Source organism: Perognathus longimembris, chromosome 13, assembly GCF_023159225.1.
Source record: "Perognathus longimembris pacificus isolate PPM17 chromosome 13, ASM2315922v1, whole genome shotgun sequence".
Lineage (NCBI taxonomy): Eukaryota > Metazoa > Chordata > Mammalia > Rodentia > Heteromyidae > Perognathus > Perognathus longimembris.
In genome coordinates this window covers 50,033,388-50,034,335 of record NC_063173.1, presented here as the reverse complement: position 1 = coordinate 50,034,335, position 948 = coordinate 50,033,388, and the positions used below count along the sequence as shown (strand labels likewise).

Genomic DNA, 948 nt, shown 5'->3' with positions numbered 1-948 from the left:
TCACTGTGGGAGATGCATGCTTCCTCCACCCATAGTTAACTTCCTACACCACAGTCTTTTCATAGCATTTTTCATCTCTGAGTTTCTCAAGGTGTATATCAGAGGGTTCAGCACAGGCGTGATAATCATAAACACGACACTGATGGATTTGTCGATGGGAAAGTTGGACACAGGTCGAGCATAGATGAAAATACAAGGAACAAAAAAGAGCACCACCACCATGATGTGGGAGCTGCAGGTGGACAGGGCTTTGCGCCTTCCCTCCTGACTCTGAGTCTTCAGATGATTCAGAATGACACCGTAGGAGATGAGGAGGAGGATGAAGACCACCATACAGATCGCTCCACCATTGGCAACCACCGTGAGGCCTATGACATATGTGTCCGTGCACGCAAGTTCCAACAGTGGGTACATGTCACAGATGAAGTGGTCGATGACATTGGGGCCACAGAAAGGAAGACTGTACACAAAGACAAGTTGAACCACAGTGTGTGCAAAACCTCCAGTACAGGCCACCAACAACAGGATAAAGCAAACCCGCCGATTCATGATGGTCACATAATGCAATGGTTTACAAATGGCCACATAGCGGTCATAGGCCATCATGGGCAGAAGGAAGATCTCAGCACCACCAAATAAGTGCTGTATAAAGAGCTGACCCATGCAACCTTGGAAGGAAATGGTCTTTTGAGCACAAAGTAAGTCTGCAAGCATCTTGGGTGAGATGGCGGTGGAATACACAGCATCCATGAATGACAGGCAAGTGAGGAAGAAGTACATAGGAGAGCCCAAGGACGGGCTGGCAATAATGGTCGCCACAACAAGCAGGTTGCCCACCATTGTCACAATGTAGATGAGTAAAAACAGGACAAATAAGGCTTTTTGCACATCAGGATTCCGAGTGAGGCCCAAGAGGACAAATTCTGTGATATTGTTTCTCTCTATCAT

The 948-nt window shown here is 47.2% G+C and overlaps 1 protein-coding gene across 1 annotated transcript; it reads right to left on the bottom strand.

Moving 5' to 3' along the window:
* On the bottom strand, positions 1 to 948 carry LOC125362499 (olfactory receptor 4A5-like). Its single transcript, XM_048361331.1, has one exon. The coding sequence runs from the start codon at positions 946 to 948 to the stop codon at positions 1 to 3; it is 948 nt and encodes a 315-aa protein (XP_048217288.1).

Bases quoted from the DNA above. Each gene is read 5' to 3' on its own strand.
- LOC125362499 (XM_048361331.1), bottom strand. From the start codon at position 948: ATGATAGAGAGAAACAATATCACAGAATTTGTCCTCTTGGGCCTCACT.